General features: G+C 46.9%; 1 protein-coding gene across 2 annotated transcripts in view; it reads left to right on the plus strand.

Moving 5' to 3' along the window:
* Window positions 1-24,128, plus strand: part of OLFM1 (olfactomedin 1) — a 59,917-nt gene extending 35,789 nt beyond the window's left edge. For both annotated transcript variants that reach the window (XM_054998058.1, XM_054998057.1), the window contains exons 4-6: window positions 2,461-2,680; window positions 20,193-20,299; window positions 23,398-24,128. In XM_054998058.1, coding sequence (XP_054854033.1) covers window positions 2,461-2,680; window positions 20,193-20,299; window positions 23,398-24,072 — 1,002 coding nt within the window. In that variant the 3' untranslated portion in view covers window positions 24,073-24,128. The remainder of the gene's footprint in view (window positions 1-2,460; window positions 2,681-20,192; window positions 20,300-23,397) is intronic.
* The last annotated feature ends 229 nt before the right edge of the window (window positions 24,129-24,357 follow it).

The following is a 24,357-nucleotide window of genomic DNA, read 5'->3' on the forward strand; positions in this document are numbered from 1 at the left end:
TGCGAGATTTTATCTTGCCTTTGATTAACAGTGCCCAAAGTTTAATGAAATTACAGATGGACATAGGCATAATTTAGTGCCATTTATGGCTGCAATTCCCTCAGTGTTGGCCATGGTGAGCCACAAGAGAGGAAAGATTTTGATCTTTCAAGGCTCCTGTAATCCCATCATAATCCAAAGGAAGGAGGCCACCTGCTGTCTCCCTTAACGATGCACTGCTCCAGCTTCCTTCCAGCCTGCTTCTATTGGGACAGATAAATTTCTCCTGTTTGGGGCATCAGGAGTGATTAAACCTTCCAGTGTCATTTGCAGTTCTTGGAAGAGTTTGCCTGTTGCATCTTTCTGTGATCCTTCTCAGGGGTTTCCTCTCTCCAGTCTGTACAGCCCTGCAAAAAACACAGTCTACATGTTATGTGGACACTACAGGGTGCATACGGGTTTTACCCATTTGTCTAACCTTCACCTGAGTGTGGGTCATTGGTGGGGGATTCCCACTGAATGTGTGTATAGGGTTGAAGGAGAAACCCAGAGGGGTAAAGGTCCTCTGGCACAGGGTAGTTCATTCCCTTTCACACTCTGGAAGACTTCTAAAGAACGGCCTCCTGTTTCAGCCACCAGAAATGTGAGAAATGCCGGGCTCAGGGCTCTTGCGTGCCCCCATTTTTGTTTTGCTGGCCATCCCAGATGCAAATGCTGGACCAATTTAAGCAATTAGCAAAGTGAAGTACTCACACTCCAGCCTAAGGTGTGGGTGTGCCACCCTATACAAAAAAGGCTCCCTGCACATACCTTGGGGGACAGTAAACTAAGCCCTTCCCCGGAATATATTAGCTTTTCCACATGCTCGGAGATCTTGTTTGTGGGGCAGAGAATTCAGGTTTGGGAGGAAAGGACCACCCCACCCACCCACCCCCGCAACAATACATCCGCCACTGGATTCTGTCGGTTCTGAATGTGCAGCAGCTGCTCTGTCGCCCCGGTCTATCTAGTGGCCGAGAGCCTTTTCCTTGTGGCTGCGCTCCTCACTTTCTCTCACCAAACTTCCTTGAGAATGTGGCCGGGGTGGGGGGTGGGAGTGGCTTGGAAGTTCCGCACACAGAGCTTCCCATGGTTAAAGGTTTCCACCAGAGAAAGTCACTGCAGCAGCTGAGATTTGCAAGCCCTCCCCACATTGGAGGGGGCTTGTGATGAGGTTGGAGCAGGAGGACCCCCCAGGGATCGTTCTTCTCTCTGGGACTTAGTGCCTTTGGAAGGGGCTCCAGCTAAAAGCCATTACTTTGTGATTGATTGTCCAGCTAAATTGTTTTATTCCAGGCCCTGTCCAATTGGACAATTAGTAGTTTGCCTTTCACTAGTGGGGGATGACTGAGGCAGGGGGGCTGAAAGCAGGAGGGCTGCAGGACTATTGGACTTGGGCAAGAGCCCTGTGCAGTAGCGTGCCTTCCCCTGGAGCCCCTTCCTTCCCCTTCTCACCCCACGTGGTTTTCCAGCTCATTTAATGGTTGTATAAATTAGAGGGGGGGTTGGGGGGCTGCTGCTGCACAACTCCTTCCCCTGCAAGCCCCTGACAGGTGCATGTGCCCAGATGACCCCGTAGGTCTTTTGTGCGGTGCTCCTTCCCCCACATTTGTGAACGATGGTGTAGCTGTTTGGGAGGCTGTGATGCTACCCATTTTGACCTGTGTGTTTGCCTGGGAATGCCGTTGGGCAGGTCAGAGCCTGTACTTTTAATTTGGGGGTCTGTGAATTCTGTCTGTGTAAGGCAGGCTGGCTGGTGAGCAACGCCCTTCAACAGTGTCTCGTTTTCTTGCTTGCAGGGCTAACTTTACAGAAATTTTTACTATGTCGCACTGGCTGAAGAAGCTGTTCATCCCCCACATGTAACCATGAAAAAAGAGGGCAGAGAGCTTTCCCCACCATCCTTTGAGTTCTTCTTCCTTATGAGTTCTGTTTTTCTCATGTTTTTTTTCCCCAATTAGCGCCATTATCAGCACCACACAACTGAGAGCTCTTCCTTTGCATGTAACTGTAGAGATGCATTTCATGACTTTCTCATTTTGGAAATCCTTGTCAATGCATTGTTTATTATTATTATTATTATTACTATTATTATTATTATTTTATGGAAAAGAAAAAAACAAGAATTTGTGTATGTGATCTGAAGCATGTAACCTTAAGATGTTGCATTCTAAAAACAAAAAAAAATTCTAAATAAAGGCCTTTTCCCAAATAAGACGGTGTTCTTCAGACTGTTTAATATATATGTAATATATATATATATATATATTTATACATCCTTTGCACATTTGGACGCCCCTCCCCAGCATTAATAATACTAATAATAACGATGGCCATATTTTGGTGCAAGCATAGACAAGGCGTGTCTCACGCAGGCAGTGAGCAGGGTGGGTTGGGTGTTGCACGCAGACCACTGAAACCAAGCTTATTTTAACCTTGCAGGCGATAAAAGCGAAAATGGAAGAGCTTAGGCCCTTGATCCCAGTGTTGGAGGAGTACAAAGCCGATGCCAAATTGGTTTTACAGTTTAAAGAGGAGGTCCAGAATCTGACGTCAGTTCTAAACGAGCTCCAGGAGGAAATTGGCGCCTATGACTACGAAGAGCTTCAGAACAGAGTGTCAAATCTTGAAGAGAGGCTCCGGGCTTGCATGCAAAAATTAGGTAGGCCGTGCACCCTGAGAAAGGACAAGCACCACCCACGTAGGGTCAATGCATTTTCACACGTGGCGCTTATTTGGGTGCGGAAAGACACGGCGGTCCCCTGGGAGCCACACCTTCAGGGCTTTGCTTGTGCCAGCAGTGGCCTCTGTCTGATTACCACGGGTTAAACTCTGGGACATTTGATTTCAAGACTGCCCTTGAGCAGGTGCTAAGCGTATTTCTTTCCCCTCTGAGTCCCCACACCTCTGGTATAAGGGAGGGAGAAGGGTTGCCAGATCAGAGGGTGTCAGGTTTTCTCCTAGAAATTAAGCACTGAACTCCCAGAGGTTAGACCTGAACTTAAGCCAGGCTCCAAAGAACCAGGCCTGCCTCAGAGGGCTTTGGAATGATTCTTCCCCAGATAACACCCTCTCCCCAGCAAATGATAGAGAGGCAGGCATTTCCTAACCAATTTTGAATTTGGAAGGGGTGGAGGGAGGAGGTATCTGCTGGGCAAAAAAAGAAAGGAAGCCTGAAACTCCGCCAAACACACCCAAGTATTCTTCATGTTCTCAAGAGAAAATTCCTTTCTAGCCATCTGTGGGGGTGGGCGGGTGGGGGTGGAAACACTCCCAGATCCTGCATGCTTCATGTTCCAGGTTGCCCTCTGAAAACAGACACGCCCTCCTGTTCAGGCCATACACAGAACAGCCTCTGCTCCCCTCTGGGTGGGGAAAGTTGCCTTGGAGGGAGGGCCCTTTTCCTGATTGGAGCCTCTGCTGCCCGTGCATGCAGCATTGTGCTTCACCAAGACCACTGCCCTTCGGTGGGGGTGTCACATCTCTTCAAGGGGCCAAGGGAGGGAGCCTTGCTCCAACACGCAGGAAGGCTACTTTAGAAGGGAGGCAACCCTGGCTGTGGAACTCGCAGGGAGTTTCAGGCAAGGCGTCCACATTGACAGGCAAGATGAGTTTCTTGGCCAAGTAAGGATGGCAGCAGTGTTGGGGGGAGGGATCGTTGCTGGTGGGAGGGGGAGGCAGATGGCTCACTTGGTCCTCTTCTTGCTGAGGCCGCGGATTCCACCCTGCCAAAGTTTCTTCCTGGGGTGGATTTTATTACTGGGAGTAGCTGTGCAAGGGAGCCTCAGATGTGTTGCCATGGAATGGAAGATCTACTGATCTAGGTCACCCTTCCAAGGTCCCTCTGGGTACTTCTGCCTGGGAGTTCTGCTTTGGGCTAAATCTCAAGCAGTGTTGCTTCGAGGTGCTCTTGGTAGTCGCCCTGTCCTCCTACTTATATTGCCTGTTTAACTGGGCTCCCTTGGCTGTTGGAAACAAGACCAAAGAGAGTGCTTCACACATCACATCATTTAACTTGTGAGGATCCCAGGAGGTGGTAATGGTCAGCATCTTTAGTGGGTTTAAAGGCAGTGGGCCTCTTCAGGGAGACCGGATTTGTAGCCATTAGCTAGGACATCCAAATGGAGCCTCCACTCATAGTGGCAGTGTACCTCTGATTTAGGGTTGCCAGTAGGGAGCTCAGATCTCTCACTTCAGTGGAGACCTACTGTTCTCCCTGTTCATTAATCACTAGCCCACTGAGGGCTGGTGGGAATAATTTTTTTTTAAAATACTGCCACGTTGGTGATGCAATGTCGCTTCTGGTGATACTGGACCATAGAGTTTTGCCAAAATCCTAGGGTGTCACATTGACTTGCCAGCTTCCAAGTGAAGTCCTTCCCCAAATCTCACCCTCCCCCAAATCTCCAGGAATTTCCCAACCTGAAGTTGGCAACCTAGAGTGCCAACCAGTCCTCATTTTCAAGCCTATCAGTTGCTAGAGTCACCTGGTGACCACTGTTGGAACAGACAGTGCTATGCTGGGTGGGCTTTGGTCTGTTTCCGCATAACAGTTGTTGTTTGTGCAGGCTCCTCTTAAACATTGCTACAAGACTGATCTTCACTACATTTATTCTCATTCTAGGAATTAGTGAGCAGCAGGTTCTAGGCCTAGTCCGGTCCCCTGAGCAGAGCACCTGCTCCAGCTTTCAACAGCACAAGTAAACAAGGCATGTGGCTGAGCAGAGTGCTGTCAGCAAGCTGTGTGGGAGGCTGATACGGGGCTGTGCCTCACCCCTGCCTTCACCCTCACAGTGGCTGTGGGTTTACTTTCCTCCTCCTGTGATTGTGTGTGTGTTATATGCTGTCAGGTCGGTTCTGATGTATGGCGACCCTGTGAATGAAGGACCAGTGACTGGCTTATATTTTAAGAGCTTAGCTTGAAATCACGCATAGGCTTGGACTGACCAAAAATACGGATTTTTAAATTTGATATTGCTCTGGATAGCACCTGCTGCATGACTGAGGCCTATCAGCTCTCGTCTCCAGCGTTATCGAGTAGAGGGCCAGAATGCACATAGACCTTGGAGACAAACAGAAAAGGGAGACATTTTTCCATGAAATGCCTCTAACCAATTTCAGTGATTTTTTTGAAAGGGGGACTGAAAACGGGGAAATATTTCAAAGGGAGGATGGGGTGCTGCCATCACTCTATATTGGCTTTATCTGTTTAGCTTTATAACGTAATAAGCATTAGGCTCAGAAAGGCCTGATCAGCAGTGTTGCTTTTTGTTTTGAATTGTTTAACTGGTACCAGTATGGGGGGGGGGGTAGCATTTGGAAAACAAATAGAAAGTGAACAGCCGTCCAAATGGGATCTGGGCGATCTGATAGAGTGGCCAACCTCCAGGTTGGGGCTGGACTTCTCCTGGAATGACATCTGATCTCCAGGCTTCAGGGATTGGTCCACTGGAGGAAACGGCAACTTTGGAGGGCAGATGATAGCATGACATCCCTGTTAAGACACCTCCCCAGCCCCAAATGTCCAGGAATTTCCAACTCAGAGATGGCAGCCCTAGGATGTGGTCCCCCTTTCACGCTGAAACCGTTCTGTGACACTTCTACATTGCCCTGGTGACTGCAGGCAGCGCCCCTTCCCCCACCTCACAGGCAGACAAACGCAAGTGTGTTGAAGGGGCAGTTAAATTCCCTGTGTGCCGCTTGGCATTCTCTGTGCTGGAATAGGGGCCTCTGAATGCCCCAGGCTTTGCCTGTAATATGTACCAGTGCCCCATTTTAAGGCTTGTTTTCAGTCATCATTGTGGCATGGGCAGTGCACCCCCATTTTTACTCTCTGAGTGGCAGGCCTGGAAGCATCTTGAGCATTGGGGGGTATTGTTTATCCCTGTGCCTGTCACATTGTGGCTACAGTGTGCCTACAAGGGAGCAGGAATGGCTGCACCAACCCTGCCTCCTGCCTAAGTAAAACAGAGTGTGCTTGTCCTGACTTCCCTCTCCCAGGGCAATGCCAAGTGGAATGTCTCATCCCTTCTGCTGCAAGGAAGGTGTTCCCTGGAGGATTGTTCCAAGTTAGCCTGGACTCCCCAAGAGCCTTGTCCAGGACTGTTGGGTGGACTCTGTGTCTTGTCCCCCCATCATCTGCCTTGCCACTCTCTGTGTCATAACCTTATGGTATTCTCCTTGCACCCGCACTCCATGTCATTGGCTACCAACGGCAGTGGGTCAGGAAAACAGACGACCTTACCAAACAGGAAGGACATTCCCAGTTGTAGGTCTTCCTGGCAGCTGCATTTTAAGAGCAGCATCCAATGTGCTCTCAGTGCCACTGAGGTGTGCGCATCTGTCGCTCTGTAGATCACAAGATGTCACCAGGAACTAAGGGCAGAGATTTGACCAAGGTATTCAAGGGAGAGGGGAAACGATGGCCCCGATTCTGCACCAAAGAAAGCCAGTATTCCCACCTGCAGTGTTTGTTTCTTTCATTCAGTATCTAGCAATTAAAGATACAATAAAACTCCCTGTACAATAGAAAATTCTTATACATAACAGCACAATAAAAACGGGAAATAAGGGGGAAAGATACAGAAATATAAAGCCATGTATTAAGACAATAAATTTAGAGGGCCAACCTGTGCCAGTTTGCCCACATTTCACAAGGCACTCCTCACACATACACACCTTTCCAAGTTTCTCTTTGCAGTCTGAAAAGCTGCCTTGCAGAGACCAGCTACTAAATTCCCTCAGCCACGTGGACCCCCCTGCTTGCCCACATACTGATTCCAGTGATATGTCTTAAGACCCACATTTGTGGTGTGTTTAGACATCCTAAAATGGGAGAAATACATTGCCAGTTTTCAACCATTTCCCAGCCTGTTTTCTAGGACCACAGCCTATGTTCATTAACACTGTGAGCTTTTGTGTTCTCAAGAACTCTTTATAAGCAAACTTGTAAACATTTGTATGCTTTAATTTTGTTGCAGAACTATTTTGTAAATGCCTGAAAAAAAGTTTCATTTTATAGTGAAACAGAAGTAACAGATTATTCTTGTGCACACTTTAGAATGGCATTTCTTTTTGAATGAACATGAGTTCGGGCAAGCTGGTTTGAAATTCAAGGCTGCCTTTGCACATTATTAGAATATTGTGCTACCATTGTGTTGCACTGTAGTACCCCTTACCCCATAGACTGTCTTCTCTACAGAGGAGAATCCAGTTGCAAGCACAATTCTGTATAATGTAAAGAGAGCTCAACATCCAGAGATGTTGGGATACAACCCCGGAGCCTCACAGGCTTTCCAAGTTTACTTCTGCTCTGGCCAATATGAGAAGTCCAGAACTGGAGCACTCCTGTCAAATGGTCGTCCTGCCTCTATGTAAAGACCTCACAAGAAAAAGCCCACCACCTTCAGAAGCAATTGGCGCTATGGTTTATTTATTTATTTACTTGCTTAAATTTATAGTCCGCCCTCCCCAACCAAGTGGGCTCAGGGCGAATCACAACAATTTAAAACACACTACACAATTCACCAGCAATAGCCATTAAAATATAAATAATACATATCATTCATTTAATATGTATTATTACCCTATATTAGCACCATGTAAATACAACTATCAAAATTACAAACATAGCAGCGCGTTATACATTCACCTATCACCATCTATAGACGATCATATAAAGATGTGAGATGACTTTGGGCGGGAGGGCACAGAAACTCACCTCCCCCCACTGGGGGGACGGGCGCCGCCCAGCATCACCCATATGCCTGGCGGAACAGCTCCGTCTTGCAGGCCCGGCGAAATGATAACAAGTCCTGCCGGGCCTTGGTCTCGCAAGACAGAGCGTTCCACCAGGTTGGGGCCAGGGCCAAAAACGCCCTGGCCCTGGTCGATGCTAGGCGGGCCTCCGTAGGGCCAGGGATCTTTAACAGATGTTTGTCGCTCGAGTGAAGAGTTCTCTGGGGCTCGTATGGGGAGAGGCAGTCCCGCAGGTATGACGGTCCCAGTCCACTTAGGGCTTTATAGGTTAGTACCAAAACCTTGAACCTGATTCGGTACTCCACCGGTACCCAATGCAGCTGGCGCAGTACCGGTGTTATATGAATTACTCTTGGCATTTGGAGGTTTTGTCTAATGCACAACCCAAATCTACCCTCTTCTAAGTAAATGCCATTCCTTAGAGAGACCAAGGGAGTTTACTGCTGAATGCCAGAAGGAGGACTTTGGCTTTTGAGCCCTGCTTGTGAATTCTCTATCTATTTGATGAAAAGGCAGCATTTTCTAAACTAGAAGATAAACAGACTGGGCTGGCTAAGTATCCAGAAAGAGGATACTGGACCAGATGGCCTTGGTCTGATCCGGAAAGGCTCTGCGGCATGACTTCCGAGTCACACGCAGGCTGTCCTTGCCAAGCATTGAATCATAGAATCATGAGTTGGAGGGGGCCATATAGACCATCTAGTCCAACCCCCTGCCCAGTGCAGGATCAGCCTAAAGCATCTCTGACAAGTATTCATCCAGCCTCTTCTTGAAAACTGCCAGTGAAGGGGAGCTAACCACCTCCCTAGGCAGCTGATTCCACTTTTGAACTACTCTGACCATGAAAAAGTTTTTCCTAATATCCACCTTTGTGCATGTAATTTAAGCCCATTGCTTCGGGTCCTACCCTCTGCTGCCAACTGGAACAGCTCCTTGCCCTCCTCCAAATGACAGCCTTTCAAATATTTAAAGAGAGCAATCATGTCCCCCCTCAATCTCCACTTCTCCAAAATAAACATTCCCAAGGCCCTCAGCCTTTCCTCGTAGGGCTCAGTCTCCAGACCCCTGATCATCCTCGTCGCTCTCCTCTGCACCCTCTCGATTTTGTCCACATCCTTTTTGAAGTGAGGCCTCCAGAACTGCACACAATACTCCAGGTGTGGCCTGACCAAGGCAGTATAGAGAGGGGCTATGACCTCCTGCGATTTCGATGCTATGGCCCCTTTGATACAACCCAGGATTGAATTAGCCTTTTTTGCCACCGCATCACACTGACTGCTCATATTCAGTTTACAGTCCACTCTTACCCCAAGATCCCTTTCACATATACTACTGCCCAGAAGTGTATCCCCCATCCAGTATTTGTGCTTCCCATTTTTGTGGCCCAGACGTAATACTGTGCACTTGTCTTTGTTGAATTGTATCCTATTCACAGCTGTCCACTTCTCCAGAGTCTTCAGGTCTTGTTGAATTTTAATTCTATCTTCTTGGGTGTTTGCTACTCCTCCCAATTTGGTATCATCAGCAAATTTGATGAGCATCCCTTCCACTCCTTCATCCAGATCATTGATAAAAATACTGAAAAGTACCAGGCCCAAAACCGAGCCCTGCGGCACCCCACTGGACACCTCCAATCTGATGAAATGCCGTTGACCACCACTCTTTGAGTGCGGTCCTCCAACCAGTTCCCTATCCACCGAACTGCCCTATAGTCCACTCCACAGTCTTCCAGTTTGCCCATCAGAATGTCATGGGGGACCTTATCAAAAGCTTTACTGAAATCCAGATAAATCACGTCAACAGAGTTCCCCCCATCCAGTAAGCTGGTCATTCGATCAAAGAAGGAAACCAGGTTGGTTTGGCAAGACCATGCTGACTTCCCCGGATCACTGAGTGGTCCTTCAGATGCTTACCGATTGATCCCTTTAAAATCTGTTCTAATATGTTCCCAGCAACAGAAGTCAGACTGACCGGCCTGTAGTTTCCCAGGTCATCCTTCCTCCCTTTCTTAAAGATTGGGATAACATTTGCTCTTCTCCAATCTTGTGGCACATCCCCAGTCCTCCAGGAGGCCTTGAAGATGATAGACAGGGGTTCTGCAAGTTCTCTGGAAAGTTCTTTCAGAACTCTTGGGTGCACCCCATCCGGCCCAGGGGATTTGTATTCATCCAGTGCAGCCAGATGCCTCTCCACTACCTCTCTTTCAGTGTCAATTAGCCACTCAGGTGTCCTGCCACATTTTCTACTATCTCTAGATGTGCCTGAGTTCTTCAGGGAGAAAACAGAGGCAAAAAAGTCATTAAGCCTGTATGCTTTTTCTCTGTCCTGCATCAGTTTTTCTCCTTCCACTCCCAACAGCGATCCAATTGCCTCTTTTACCTTGCGTTTGCTTCTCACATATCTGTAGAAGTTTTTCTTATTGTAGCGAGCCCTCCTGGCCAGACCCAGCTCGTACTCAGCTTTGGCCTCTCTGATGGCTGATCTGCAGTACCTAGTAACCCTCATATACTCCTCTTTAGAGGTCTGTCCTTCTCTCCATTTCCTGAACATTTCCTTTTTCTCCCTTAGCTTATTCTGGAGCTCTCTGTACATCCACATCGGTTTCTTGGAGCCCTTACCATGTTTCTGTCTTGCTGGGATAGTGAGGGCTTGAGCTTGCAAAAGCTTGTGTTTGAGAAGGGCCCACACTTCACTCGCTCCTTTCCCTTCCAGCACACTCCCCCATGGAATGACTCTCATCAAGCCTCTGAGTTCATTGAAGTTGGCCGTACAAAAATCTAACCGAGTCTGGCTACGAACTTCCTTGGTCCCCCCAAAGCAGCTGGAATTCAAGGAGGACATGGTCACTTCCCCCTAAGGTCCCCACCACCTTCACCTCATCTACCAATTCTTCCCTGTTGGTTAATATCAAGTCTAGTATGGCCGAACCCCTTTTAGCTTCCTCCACCTTTTGAAAAAGGAAGTTATTGGCCAGGCAGGTCAGGAAATTGCGTGATTCGTGACGCTTTGCTGAGCCTGTCTCCCAGCACACATCGGGGAAGTTGAAGTCACCCATAATTACAAGGTTCTGATGTCTGGATACTCTGCCAATCTGTTCAAAGAGGGCAGCATCCATTTCTTCTCGCTGGTCAGGTGGTCTGTAGCAGACTCCAACAATAATACCCTTTGTCCTTCCCTTATTTCTACCCATATACTTTCCACCGGGCTGTCCGCCCCATTCTCCATAACTTCTTGACAATCAAGCCCTCTCCTCACATACAACGCCACTCCACCTCCTCTTCTACCCTTCCGGTTTTTCTTGAACAACTCATACCCATCCACTAGCACATTCCAGTCATGAGAATCATCTCACCAAGTCTCAGTAATTCCTACTATATCATAGCCCTCTGTTTGTAATAGAAGCTCAAGCTCTTCTTTCTTATTGCCCATACTTTGGGCATTGGTATATAGACACTTGTAGCCTTGTACCTTTGTTTGACCTTTCCTACCCAGGTGGGTCCCCACTGTTTTCACTTCATCACTGAAGTCCCCATGTCGATCGTCCCCTGCCCCTTGCGGCATCAGTTTAAAGCTCTCCTGATGAAGTTCTCCAGGTTCATTCCAAACGTTTTCTTCCCTGCCCTTGAGAGGTGAAGCCCATCATGTGCTAGAAGGCCTTCTCTAAGAAAACCTATCCCATGGTCCCAGAACCCAAAGCGCTCCTTCCGGCACCACCATCTCAGCAAACGATTCACCTCAAGTATGGTCCGCTCCCTGCACGTTCCTCTTGCTATGACTGGAAGGATAGAAGAGAATACTACCTGTGCCCCCAGTGCCTTCAACTGCCTTCCAAGAACTTCATAATCCTCTTTAATTCTTGTGACAGTATTCACAGCTGTGTCATTAGTTCCCACATGAATCAGCACAAACAGGACACTTGATGAGTTTCGGCAGTCGGTCAGTAATTTCCTGAATTCTGGCCCCCGGCAAGCAACACATCTCTTGGAATAGGGGATCTGGCCCAGAGACATGGCGTTCCATACCCCTGAGCAGAGAGTCCCCGACGACCACCACCTTCTGTTTTTTTCCACTTCCATGTTGCCCCATGTTCTGTACGCACCCTCTTCCAGATCTTTGCGGTTCTCCTTCCACTCTCATCTCTGTCACCATCTCTAGCACTTCAAAACGATTCTTGAGCTCAAGTGGACCAGAGTGTCTTCTTCGTTGACGTCTTCGGGTTTGTACCATAGATCTGAAAGGAGGCCCAGAAGGGAGATCGACCCTTCTTCTCTTGGATTTACTTCTTCATGCTTGTGCAGAGCCCCCAGGCTCTTGTCAATAAAATCCTCCCCTTCCTTGATCTCCTGAAGGGTGGTGATCCTCTCCTCCAGGCGCTGAACCTTTTCTTCCAAAAGTCTGACCAGCTTACACTTCTGGCAAGTGAACTCTGTCTTCTCTTCTGGGAGGAAAACAAACTTGGCACACTCCATGCAGGTGACTGCGAAGGGGGCTTCAGTAGACATGATTGCCTTCCAAATATATACCCAGAGTACTCTCAGCAGAGTTTCGGGTCCCTCAGGCAGATCCCCAGGCTAAGAGCCACAGGCCAAGAGCCTTTCAAAAGGTCACTTCCTGCCTAGCCCAGCAGAGCCCCAGGACAGTAGGGGGCGGGGTTTGTAACCAAGAGCAACAGCAACCAGCAGCAAACAACAGCAATTCACTCAGCCCCCAACAGCCCCACACAGAACTTAACCAGAACCACTCTCTCTAGCAAGCTACACAGAGCCCACTCACCCTCAGCTTCTCACGCAGTAGCTAGGAAAGGCAAAAGGCAGAAAGACAAAAAACCCTTACCTTCTAGCAGCAGCTCACCACCGTGTGCTCTTGCCTCAGCCGAGGTGATTTAGCTCTGACTCTGGCAAGATCCTGAGATCCTGAGTTGTATTGGAATGGGTCACTTCTTCGGGCTGCTTCCATGCTAGAAAAGAGTTCACCTTTTCTGACATCAGAACCAAAGTTTGCATTTCCCCCTTCTTTCTTACTCAGCTGCAGTTGCTGGGAATGCAGATTTGAGGTGTCAGGTGAGCCCCTTCCTTTCTGGTCCACATCACTCACACCCATGTACAAAGGAGCCAAGCACCAGCCAGGTCCTGCAATGAGTTCCCACAAGTCAAGCAGGCCTGTGATGCACTTTGGTTACTGGCAGATCCTTTGAACTACTGCACTGGTTTTAAATGGGTATTTGAAGGTGGTTCCGTGGAGCCCTGGAGGGGGAGGGGCCACAGGAATCCTCATATAGCAGATTATTGGACCCAGGGTCAAGGTCACTCCTTCTACCAGTTCCCTTTGGATTTTTACTGAAGCCAAGAAAAAGGAATGGCAGTTTGAACACGATCGCTGCATGAAGCAGGAAGAGGTTTGTACTGAAAAGGGAGATACTAAGAAGGTGCACCTGGGCAGTGGGGCAGGGGGCTGAGGGAGCTCAAGGGTTGCTAGGAGAGACAGGAAAAGGAAATGCGCTTGGGAGAGGGCAGCACACCTTGAAAACTGGTCCTTCAAACAACTTCCATGCAGGCTGGAGCCCCATCACCTTCCAGCTTAGAAATAATGCTCTCTCTCTCTCTTGCAACTTGGACCGCAGCCTCTCTTCAGTCCAAATTGGGTGTGCCAAATCATAGAATTACCCAAAGAGAGTGACACACACTTTTCCACCTGCAGTGCTCCTTCAGCTGCTCAAATGAATACTGTGCACTGTCTGTTACTGAATTACACTGTATTGAATTACACTGAACAATCTACCTTGAGTCTTGGTGAGAAAGGTGGACTATAAATAACATATTGAATTACAGTGAGCACCTGGGGCTTTAAATAAACAATACAATAAGTTATAGATTGCAGGAATTTGAAAACAAACAGAAAACTAATACAGAGCTGAAACAAAGATGAAACATGGGCAATTTGGCATGACATAATTAATGTCAGTAACAGCGCACAGGAGTATAGTGTGCACCCCATCCCTTTATTGAAGTATCTCTGAGCCATCTCCTTACAGCACAGGTCTATTATGTGTGTGGGAAAGCCCTCCTGAATAATTCGGTTTTGCACAGTTCGTAGAAATGACATGTGAGCTTCCCCGCCCCCGCTGCCGCCCCCCATGCTACATGTCCAGTGGCTTCCTCAGCCAGAAGCTTCTGAAGTGCTTTTTGGCAGGGAGTGCTGAACATCTCCCTTCTTGTTTGGCTGTACTAGCTGATCAGACCTCTGAACAGACAGGTTTCCTTGGCAGCTGTTCGTACATTCAGCCTCCTCGGATTTCTCCAATCCTTGACGAAGATAGTGGTCATTAACTGGTTGTTGTTATTTATTGGTTTATTTTGGAGATATGTATGCCACCCTCTAGAGACTTGCATGAGCTTGTCACACAAGGTAAAACCAGTGCAATAAAACTAAAAAAAAACACCCATAAATTGTCAATAGTAAAACAAGCCATAAAAATATTCTGCAGCCTTAAACAATGCCCATAAAACAGTCTTCAACCTAGGAGCAGATTCTTAAAAACTGTTCAGAAATATGGAACGCTTCACTAAAAAGCCTAGGTAAAGAGAAATGTTTTGGCTTGGTGCCAAACAAGACAGTAATGGAGGTACCAGGAGGGCATCTCAAAGGTGACCAAGTCCCATCCATGGTTGCTGCCAACTTTATGAGAGCAGGGCTTGGGAAGAGGACATTAGTGGGGTGGACAACATGGGAGGATTTGGTCCTCCAAGTGCCCCGTCTCCCAGCTTTTTAGGGCCTTAAAGATAATGTCTCGGTGTTTGCACAGGGGACTACCTTTACTTTAAAGGAACCAGCACTTCGAATTGTGCCTCGAAACAGGTGTGTGTGTTACGTGCCAGCAAATCGCTTCTGACTTACAGCTGCTCTAAGAATGAAAGACCTCCAAAACATCCCATCATTAACAGACTTGCTCTTGCAAACTGGATGTTGAGACTTCCTTTATTGAGTCAAACATCTCATTTTGGGTCTCCCTCTTTTCCTGATGCCTTTCACCTTTCCAAGCATTACTGTCTTTCCAGTGAGTCTTATCTTCTCATGATACAACCAAGGCACGATAGCCTCAGTTTTGTCATTCTAGCTTCTAGGGAGAATTCAGGCTTGATTGGCTCTAGAACCCACTTGTTTGTCTTTTTGGCCATCCATGGTATCTGTAAAACTCTCCTCCAGCACCACATTTCAAATGAATCAGTTTTCTTCCTGACAGCTTTCTTCGCTCTCCATCTCTCAGTTCCATACATAGTAATGGGGAATCCCATAGTTTGGATTATCTTGATCTTGGTGCCCAGAGAGACATCCTGAAGGATCTTTTCTAGTTCCTTCACGGCTGCCCTTCCATGCCTCAGTCTCCTTATGATTTCTTGGTTGCAATCTCTCTTTTGGTTGATGATTGAGCTAAGGAATAGAAACTCTAACAATTTCAGTTAATTCATTGTCAGTCTTAAAATTTTGTAATTCCTCAGTAGTCATTACTTTTATTTGCTTGATGTTGAGCTTCGGTACTTTCTTCCTTAACATTCATCAGTAGTTCTTTCAAGTCTTCACTGTTTTCTGCTAGTAATGTAATCATCTGCATATCTCAAATTGTTAATGCTCCTTCCACCAATTTTCACTCCAACTACTTCTAAATCTAATACTGCTTTCCTTAAGATATGTTCTGCATATAGATTGAGCAGATAGGGAGATAATATACATCTTTGTCTGACAACTTTGCCAACTGGAAACCATTCTGTTTCACCATATTCTGTCCTGACAGTAGCCTCTTGTCCAGAGTACAGGTTGTGTATCAAAACAATCAGATGTTGTGGCAAACCCATTTCTTTTAACACCATCCATAGCTTTTCATTATACACTCAGTCAAAAGTTTCTCAGTAATCTATAAATCACAGGCTGATTTTCTTCTTGATTTTTTAGGTCTTTAAATTCTTCAAGAATATTATTTAGATTTTGGCCCTATGATTCTTTTAGTGTTTTTCTTCAGTTTTATTCTAATTTTTGATATTAACCGTTCATGGTCTGTACCACAGTCAGCTCCTGGTCTTGTTTTAGCTAAGAGAATAGAGCTTCTCCATTTTCTGCTTGCAGTTATATAATCTATTTGATTCTTACATTGACCATTTGATGATTTCCACGTATACAATCATCTGTTCAGTTGCTTGGAAACGTGTTTTCAATGAACAATTCATTCCCTTCACAAAATTCCATGAATCACTCTCCTGCTTCATTTTGTAATCCTGGTCCAAATTTTCCTGCAATGTTTGATTCTGCTTTGTCTCCTACTTTTGCATTCCAGTCACCTATGCTTATCAACATATCTTGTTTAGGTGTATGATCAATTTCTTCTTGGACATTTGCGTAAAATCTTTCCGTTTCTTCCTCCTCAGCATCTGTAGTTGGGGCATAAACTTGAATGTTGGTTATGTTGATAGGTCTTCCATGAAGTCTGATTGATACTAATCTCTCAGACTTATAACTCTTGATTGCTTGTGCTATATTTTGCCTCACTATTAGATCAAAACTGTTTCTTCTGAGTTTGACATTTCCAGAGTAAAACACTTTGTAATTTTCTGACTAAAAATGCCCTGAGTCAGTTCGCTTTAGTTCACTCACACCCAGGACTGTGTTGTTTAAACATTCCATTTCTTGTTTTATGATTTCTAGCTTACCTAGCTTCATACTTCTCATGTTCCATGTTCCTATTATGTGTGTCACACAGCTTTGGATGTTCCTTTTGCATCCATTTATGTCCGCAAATGGACATCTTTTTGGCTTTAATCCAGGCCCATCATTAAGAATAGTGCTCTTCGTACTTGTCCTCAGCTCTTCCCCGGTAGCCAATTGAGTGCCATTCGACCTGGGGTCCTGTCTTCCATCTTCTTTCATATTGGGTTGTCTCATAGGATTTTTGAGGTAAGAGATGATCAGAAGTGGTTTAGCATTGCCTTCTTCTGCGCAGTACTAACCAGGCTTGTCCAAGCGACACTGCTGTTGTCTGTGAAAGATCCTGAGCTGTTGTCACCTTCCAGTACTGCTGCTGCCCAGTAGCTAGCCTCCAAGGATTCCTCTGTTCCCATTGCTGTTGGAAAATTCAATTCTCTTCTGCTGATGTGACCATTGATTCCTGAAAGGGAGGGGAATGCATCTTAGTCTGGTGTCTCAGCTTTGCCCATTCCATCTTGAGTGACTCTTCCAGGAGTTTAGACTCTTGACCAAGCCTGTGCTCCTGACGGTGTTGCTCTCAGCTTCACTGACACACTCAAACCCCCTCACCACATTAAGGTGCATATCCATGGGGGGGGGGGAATAGTCAGTACAGCTCTCTCAGCACAGAGGTAATATGATTCCTGCATCCAAATCTCAACAATAACTTGATCATCATATCTTAGACCAATAGAATTTTCTGGACACTTTTCAAAAGTGCATTATAGTAATCTCACCTGGATGTGATCAGTCAGGCTCATTGTGTCCAGATTACATTTTGACATAAGTTGATGAGTTGATGGCATACTGTGTGGAGCTGATAAAGGGTGGCATGTGCCATGGAGGAGACCAGGGTCCAGCAACATCCTAAACTGTGCAGCTGGTCCTTCAGGGGGAACCACCTTCAGAACAGACTTATTTCTGAACACTTGAGCAGCTTTGTCACTCACCAACATCACCTGAGTTTTGTCCAGTCATTCAGCGAAGAAGGAAAAGCACTCTGCAGATGTTTTTTTTATTACTTACTAGATTTTTATACTACCTCTCCCTCGAATGAGGCCCAAAGTGGTTTACAACATAAAAAAACAAATAAAAGCAACATTAAACATTATATATTATAATATATAGTAAAACATTCAGTGCCGCTTATTATTTCACGTGTATCATGGCTAGGTCCCGATGTGGGAAATAGGATCCAGGGCTAAGCTTTTGTTTGCTTTTTTGATAGATGTAGTAGTTAGAGTGACTCACCCAGTTTAGGAGAACTAGTTTCAAATAGAGATGGGCATGAACAGGAAAAAAACCGCAAACACGATGTTCGTTGTTCATTGCCATCCACGAACGGGGACTCACGAACATTTACGAACATGACCTGTTCACAAACATGTTCGTGGTTGGATGTTCATGGGGGCCAGCAGGCTCTCCTCTAGCCATCATCCAAGTTTGGTCAAGATCCCTACCGCACCACTCCCAGAAACCTGACCTGAGCAGGCACCAGGAAAGGTACCAATAATAAATAATAGCTTGGCCCCAGAGCCTGGCAGCAGCCCTGGAACCTGAAGGGATAGATTCCTATCCCACCACACACAAAAAAAACTCAAGCACTTTCTCACTCTCAAAATGCTAACAGCAGCTGTCTCTCACTCCACTGTCTGCTGAAACTGAAAGCCAGAGCTGGGAGCACGGTGCCTTTTATAACCAGAAGTCCCATAGAGCAAAACAGGAGGTCTGTGGTTGGCAGTCAGAACTGCCTAACGGGTTGGAGGGATGAGAATGGTGTTCCCATGGCTACAGAAGACCCCCCTCCCCCCTGTTCTTTGCTCCCTTGTAACAAATTTGGAGCTCCACGTTTGGAAGGAAGACCTGCCTATCAAGCTAAGTTGGGCTTAGATTGGGGTTTCCAGAACAACAGCAGTAGTTCAGACAGAGTTCAGACAATCCCTGCCTACGTTGCCAAGGGAATTGATTGCAGGTGCCAGACTGTCTGGCTTGACGAACGGCTGACGAACGCAATGAACGAGGCTTGCAACCGCCCACTTGTTCGTTTAGAATGGGGCCTCACAAACAGCTTGGGACCTCATAAACAGCAGATTGGGCTGTTCGTGGCTTTTTTTTGTTCGTATTCCTGTTTGTGCCCATCTCTAGTTTCAAATCCTCAGTCTGCCGCTCTTCTTCACAGGGTTGTTGTAAGAATAAAGTGGTGGAGGCAAGAATGCTTTTTAAAGAATGCTTTTTTGGGCCTTCACTCGGGAATCATTATATAAATAACTAAGTAAAAGTAAAAAAAAATAGTAAAATACTAAACACCGTTTCATATGCCAACAGTTCATTGCATGTTGCCAAATGTCGAATGTTGTGGCTTGTTGATAGTCAAATCCTGTTGTTACCACATATCCAGTATGGAGATGAATTATCATTGGATATCAGGTAGCAAAGTCAACTAGTCTTGTTTGAGAATATCTGGAAAATATTTATTGTGAAAATTTGCAAAGGCAAATTTGGGAGCAAATGCACTTAGTGAAGAGTTTTGATGGTGGGAGTGTGTACCCCCACCCCGCTTTGGCATTGCTGCCCTCCGTTCCAGCCACCCGTTTGCTCTTCTGCAGCCCTGGCAACCCATCCGTGTGCAAAAGAGCTGCTTCTGTGAGGGCCTGTGGAGAGGCCAATGCTTGTTAAGAGGGAGGGAACCACCAGAAGTGTCTGACATTTCTTCTCAGTTTAATTACTTTTAATTAAAATCAGCTTGAGAGGAAGAGAGAGAATGAAGGAAGAGCTACTGCAACAACTCTGTTGCTGTTGTCTGCTGGTTACTGGAGGCTGAAGCTGGACAGCCCTGGCTTGCCCCAGTCATCACATTAGAAGCCTTTTGGAGCTGGCCATTTGTGGATCCAGCAGCTGCGCCCAAGGGTGCAGAAGATGCATCTTGGACCCCTTTTTATGTCAGGTGACTGTCACTCGGTGAGCTAGACAGTCCTGCGCATTTTTGACATTAGGGCGGGCAGCTCCAGGTTGAGCCTGGAGCCTGTACAGGGTGGGGTTTGGGGAGGAGAGGGACCTCAGGAGAGGAACCCACCCTGTAAAGCAGCCATTTTCTCCTAAGTAATAGATTGGAGATCAGTTGTAATTTTGGGAGATCAGCAGCCACCACCCGGAGGCTGGCAGCCCTGTTTTACATAGGAGGGTGCTCAGTTGGTTTGTCTTCCCAGCAGTGTATGAGCATTGCAGACTTTTATGCTTCCCTGAAGGGAGTGGGAGTTATGTTTAGGATTTTGAAATGGTGAACAACCCCAGTTTAAATTAGAAAACCACATCTTGCAGATTCATGGTCAGTGGTGAAAGAGATGTTATTCCAGTCAGAGATAAAGCACCTGAATAAGCATTCTGCATTTGAATGTCCTGATGAGCGCATGTGACATGTAGCCCCATGATGTATCTGCCCAGGCTGCCGAATGCCCGAGCTCCCTCACAAGGGGGCCAATGAGTATGGGAAGCAGACTGGCTTCTGTTGTGGTACATTTGTCCGGAGAAGTACTTTACAGGCCTCCAGGGATTATGTGAAGTTCTGTAGAAATTCATTTTTAAACAATAAGATGGCTTAGGAAGGCCGCAGTGTGAGAACCTGTTAAGCCATTTTAATGTTTGACATTATTCGCTCACTCATGCGGTGTTTGGCTGTTTTGCAGCCTGTGGGAAATTGACAGCAATAAGTGACCCGATTACAGTCAAGACTTCTGGTTCAAGATTTGGCTCGTGGATGACCGACCCCCTAGCTCCAGAAGGTGAAAACAAGGTAGGCTTGGGAACCTCAGAATGTACCTCTTGCGGGGCTTTGGGATCTCTTTGTATAGAGCCTTGGGACACAAAATGAGTCATGTGGAGCTGCCCAGAGAACTCTTGTTTGATCAAGCAGGGATCCCAAAACCTCCCTTGGAATTTTCCTTGAGTTAAAATCTGGCAGCCACTCTAGAAAGGGCTGGCTCTATGCCTCTTGATGCTCTGCCTGTGGGCGTCACAGAGGCATAGACACTGAACAACATGGGACTTTATCTGATCCAGCAAGGTAGGGGTGCAATGATGTGGAGTCTCTGGTGAATTTCATAATATCCCTTTACAATACCTGCTTTACAACCAGTTCTGGCTGATTGTCTTTTACTGATGCAGCCTCAAAAGAATCATCAAAGGGAATTTATTTCCACCTCAGTCCCTGCAGCAGACAGATTGTGAAAGAAGGGAGGGGGGACGGCTATCAAAAGAAGCAAGATCTGGTCTCCAGATAACCTGCTCTTCCTTAAATATCCATGTGGTATTGAAAGGCTTAAGAGACAGCAATTTGGAGGCAGGCCTCAATTGTGAGAGGAGTTCATTGCTATCCTACCTTCTAATTTATGGAGATTTAGTCATTTTATTGAGTGCTAAAATCTCACTGGCTCATTACCGCTTTATTGCTCAGAAGTAGGGCTTAGACTGTGTTATCTATTAACCTTCAGAGAAGGCTTTGTGCTTTCCATAGGTATGATTTTATTGTGCACGTTAGCTTTGGTAACTCTTGCAGAATTCTATGTGCAACATATTTGTTGTTATTAATACATCATCATCATCATCTTCTTATCTTATGAGACAATCCGGAATTCTGTAACCTTTGCGCATTTTGGAAGTGTGTATAATTGTTCTTATTTCCCCTAATTTTGTCTCTGTTTTTCTATTTAACCTGTCAGGGCTTGCTGCGGGCACTGCTGGGCAGGGCGCCGGCAGGCCTGGTTCTGACTTCAAAGGGGTGTCAGGGATACTGCAGGACCCTGCTCTGTGGAAGGAGGGGTGGTATACCTCACCCTGGCTCCCTCTCAGTCCACTCGCTGGCCTGCTCAACCTGACCCCATCATCACTCTTGCTCTCCTCCATCAACTTTCCTCCTCCCCCCCCCTCACTTCTCTCCACTCCATCACTCCTACACAACCCACCATGCCCTGTAGGTGGACCTTCCTTATATCCCAGCCCTCATCCCAGGCTCCACCTGCCCAGCCACACCCCTCTTTTGCCTTCCAGCATTGTCCTGGGTTGCCTCAAGCAGTTGAGGCTGGGGTAGCTAATTTGGCTGCGTTGGCCAGCTACAGCTGTGTCTCGTTGGCTGGCTGTGAAGCCTCTCTGGCTGAGCTGATTGCTGAAGGCAGGCCCAGCTGTGTCTCCTTGGCTGGCTGCCCAGCTTCTCCAACAGAGTGCCTCAGGCAGCTCCACCTGAAGTTGCTTTGCTCCTGACATCCCCTGGGCCAGGTTACAGCCTTCTAGCTGGGCTGTTGCTCCTGACATCCCCTGGGCCAGGTTACAGCCTTCTAGCTGGGCTGTAGGCTGGGGTGTGGCTCTGAGCTGCTGTGGCTGCTCCTCCTCCCTGGCTGGTAAGGTCTCTGCTTGGTCAGCTGCTGGCTGGCTGTCTCCGCTGCTTTTGCCCTTTCCCTCTGCTCTGGCCCCCTCTGGGTTGACCCCACTGTCCCTGCCTCCTAGCCTCCCACTGGAGGGTGGGACTAGCTGGCCTCCACCTGCCCCTTCTAACCCTCTGAGGCTTGGGTGCTTCTCTCCCTCCCTCCTGTGTAGGTAGGTCCAGGCCCTGGGGGTCTGCTGGGGCAGCTGGGCGGCTGTCTTCCGGCTGTCTCCCATCTTCTCCTCCAGGTAAGTCTGGGGGCTGCACCTCAGACCCCGGACATAACCAAATTCTGGGTTTACTTGTCATGCAGAGGGGCAGGCAGCTGAATCTGCTTGGAATCTTACCTCTGCCACCCTTCCGGCCTCTTCTCCAAGCATTGTCCAAATAATTCAAAGCATAATGTCATAGCCACGAGGCTTTCTTTTTTAAAAAAAATCCTGACGTAATGCCTCGTCCTGTACATGAAGTGTTGTACTTTGTGTGGGTGCAGAGCAAATACTGAGAGCATCCAGGCCAGAGATGGGCAACCTTTTGGGCTCAGTGCTAAAAGAACCTTGACCTGTGCAGATGCTGTTGTGCCTGCAAACAAAGAGAGGGGGAACTGGAGGTGAGGAGGTAGGGGCGGCTGGGAGCAAGCCAAGCCCCAGTTGCCCTGCCACTCCTTCAGGGCTCACTTCTGAATTAGCTGATGGTGGGTCAGGAGGCAAACATGGGCACAAGCCTCCTCCCAGAAGTGCTGCCAGGGCCTCAGTTGTTTGGGCAAAGGACCAGCCCCCCACCCTTGTTGACCTGTCCCAGGGACACAGAATTCCCGGCACACAGCCCTGATGGTTCCAGTTAGGAAGCACATCCAAAGCTGTTAGCTATTTAGGTATCTACAACACGGATATTTTGCTTTTTAACACATTCTCAAAGCAGGTTATATAAAAAGGTAAAACAGTTAAAACAGCATAGAATTACCAGCCCTTCCTGAATGGGCACAATGAGAGGTGCTGAGCTGCTCTTGCTGGTGGTCTCAGCAATGGCAGTTTGCAAATGGAGGGAGGTGATGAGACCCAGGCCCATGGAATCTCATCACCCTCTGATGGTCCCATTCAAATCTGCATTGACACCCACCTTCTCTTGATAGTTCACTACTATATACTTGTATGCCTAGTTTTTGGAAGTGTGAATGTACTCCATTGAAACACATTTTGTATCAAACTGTGAGAAAACCTCTGAGTCCCTCTATGGTGTCCATATCCATGTTGACCCTGCTGCCATACAAGCAATCCCTCAAGCCATTGAATTATGGGCTTGCATGTGTGAACTGACCCTTCGTTCAGATATCATACCCTTAATGCTAAAAACGAAATACAAATCCAGACACCAAAATGCAACGTGGCTTGCTCTCCTTTGTCCCTGGCATTTTGTCCAATGGAACACTTCCACCTTTTCTAACACTGGTTTTTCTGCATGTGTTGTTTGTATAGGTCTGGTATATGGACAGCTATCACAACAATCGCTTTGTCCGCGAGTACAAATCCATATCCGATTTTATAAACACAGACAATTTCACCTCTCATCGTCTCCCTCACCCATGGTCTGGAACTGGCCAAGTCGTGTACAATGGCTCAATCTATTTCAACAAATACCAAAGCCACATAATCATCAAGTTTGACTTGAAAACCGAGACCATCCTTAAGACTCGTAGTTTGGATTACGCTGGTTACAACAATGTCTACCACTATGCCTGGGGTGGGCATTCTGACATCGACCTCATGGTGGATGAAAACGGCCTTTGGGCTGTCTATGCTACCAACCAGAATGCGGGGAACATTGTCATCAGCAAGTTAGACCCCAACACCTTACAGAGCATCCAGACTTGGAATACCAGTTACCCAAAGCGCAGTGCCGGTGAAGGGTTCATAATCTGTGGTACTCTATACGTCACCAATGGCTATTCAGGAGGAACCAAGGTGACCTACGCTTACCAGACCAACACTTCCACTTACGAATATATAGATATCCCCTTCTTAAACAAATATTCTCATATTTCTATGCTGGACTACAACCCTAAGGACAGAGCCCTCTATGCCTGGAACAACGGCCATCAAATACTCTACAACGTCACCCTCTTCCACGTTGTCAGATCTGATGAATTGTAGTCCACTTTTGTCTGGAAAGGAACTGAATGTGTAACAGAAACAAACAAGCAAGAAAATAAACATGGAAATACACTTACTCAAGTAAAAAAAAATACAGAAAGAATTTTGAAAACAGAGCAGCTGCCAAAATGTATGAGCAACAGGATGAGCCAGTCTTGAAAACTTGCAAGATCAGCGTTTACCTCTCTAGTGTTCATTGCATTCGAATGTGTTACAGACAAAGCAAACAGTTAAAATAAATCACTGGTCTGCAGCTGGAACTGCACCTGAAAAACCACTTTTGAG

This window comes from Eublepharis macularius, chromosome 14 (assembly GCF_028583425.1).
Source record: "Eublepharis macularius isolate TG4126 chromosome 14, MPM_Emac_v1.0, whole genome shotgun sequence".
In the NCBI taxonomy this organism is placed as follows: Eukaryota; Metazoa; Chordata; class Lepidosauria; order Squamata; family Eublepharidae; genus Eublepharis; species Eublepharis macularius.